The sequence below is a fragment of the Pterocles gutturalis genome, unplaced genomic scaffold (assembly GCF_000699245.1).
Source record: "Pterocles gutturalis isolate BGI_N339 unplaced genomic scaffold, ASM69924v1 scaffold33103, whole genome shotgun sequence".
Taxonomy (NCBI): domain Eukaryota; kingdom Metazoa; phylum Chordata; class Aves; order Pterocliformes; family Pteroclidae; genus Pterocles; species Pterocles gutturalis.
Genome location: NW_010126996.1, coordinates 1 through 620, shown reverse-complemented (window position 1 = coordinate 620; position 620 = coordinate 1). Strand labels below are relative to the sequence as shown.

At 53.1% G+C, this 620-nt stretch overlaps 1 protein-coding gene across 1 annotated transcript in view; it reads right to left on the bottom strand.

Annotated features, from left to right (window-relative positions):
- The window catches only part of LOC104465916 (transcription factor SOX-5-like), a gene marked incomplete at its 3' end in the record, with an annotated part of 132,682 nt that extends 132,479 nt beyond the window's left edge, over positions 1 to 203 (bottom strand). Inside the window, exon 1 of the mRNA XM_010079153.1 lies at positions 128 to 203. Within this exon, the coding sequence (XP_010077455.1) occupies positions 128 to 203 (76 nt within the window). The remainder of the gene's footprint in view (positions 1 to 127) is intronic.
- Positions 204 to 620: the final 417 nt, after the last annotated feature.

Sequence of the window (620 nt, the reverse complement as noted above, 5' to 3'; positions counted from 1 at the left end):
CCCCGCGGGGCTCCGGCCGCCTCTCACCGTGGCCTTTCTCCCTCTCTTCAAAGCATCTGTCGCAACTGAGCGAGCCCAAGCTCCCGTTAAACCAACCGCACGCAGTATAATATTGATGTATAAATACCTACACTGCCACGGGCACACGGATGCCCTCTTGCTTTACCCCCCTCCCCCGGAGATGGGGACACGCAGGCGGACATCGGTGCTCAGACACGTCCCCACGCCTGCATCTCGCTGGGTGCTGCGAGCATAGCAGCAGAAGAGACTTTTTTTTTTCCCCATAACATTTTTTATACACGTTGCAACGCTCGATCTCCAGTTTTCTCCTATGTAACCGTGTGCTTCCCACTCTGTGAGACGGCAGGCTCTGTCAGGAAGGTTCGCTCCTTGAGCTCACCACGGACTCGGTCACCCAGGATTGCCTGAATGCAAGTTTTTTTTCTGTTGGAAACCCTAAAACTGCAATTAAATTCTAACGAAATAGATGGGAGAAGCTGCAGCGCAATGAACATCTCCGTGCCAGGGCTGACGATACGGAGATGCCACCACGCTCGAGGCACTTGCACAGCTTCTTCTGAAGTTTGTACATCCCCTGTCAGCACCAATTTTTTCCAAAC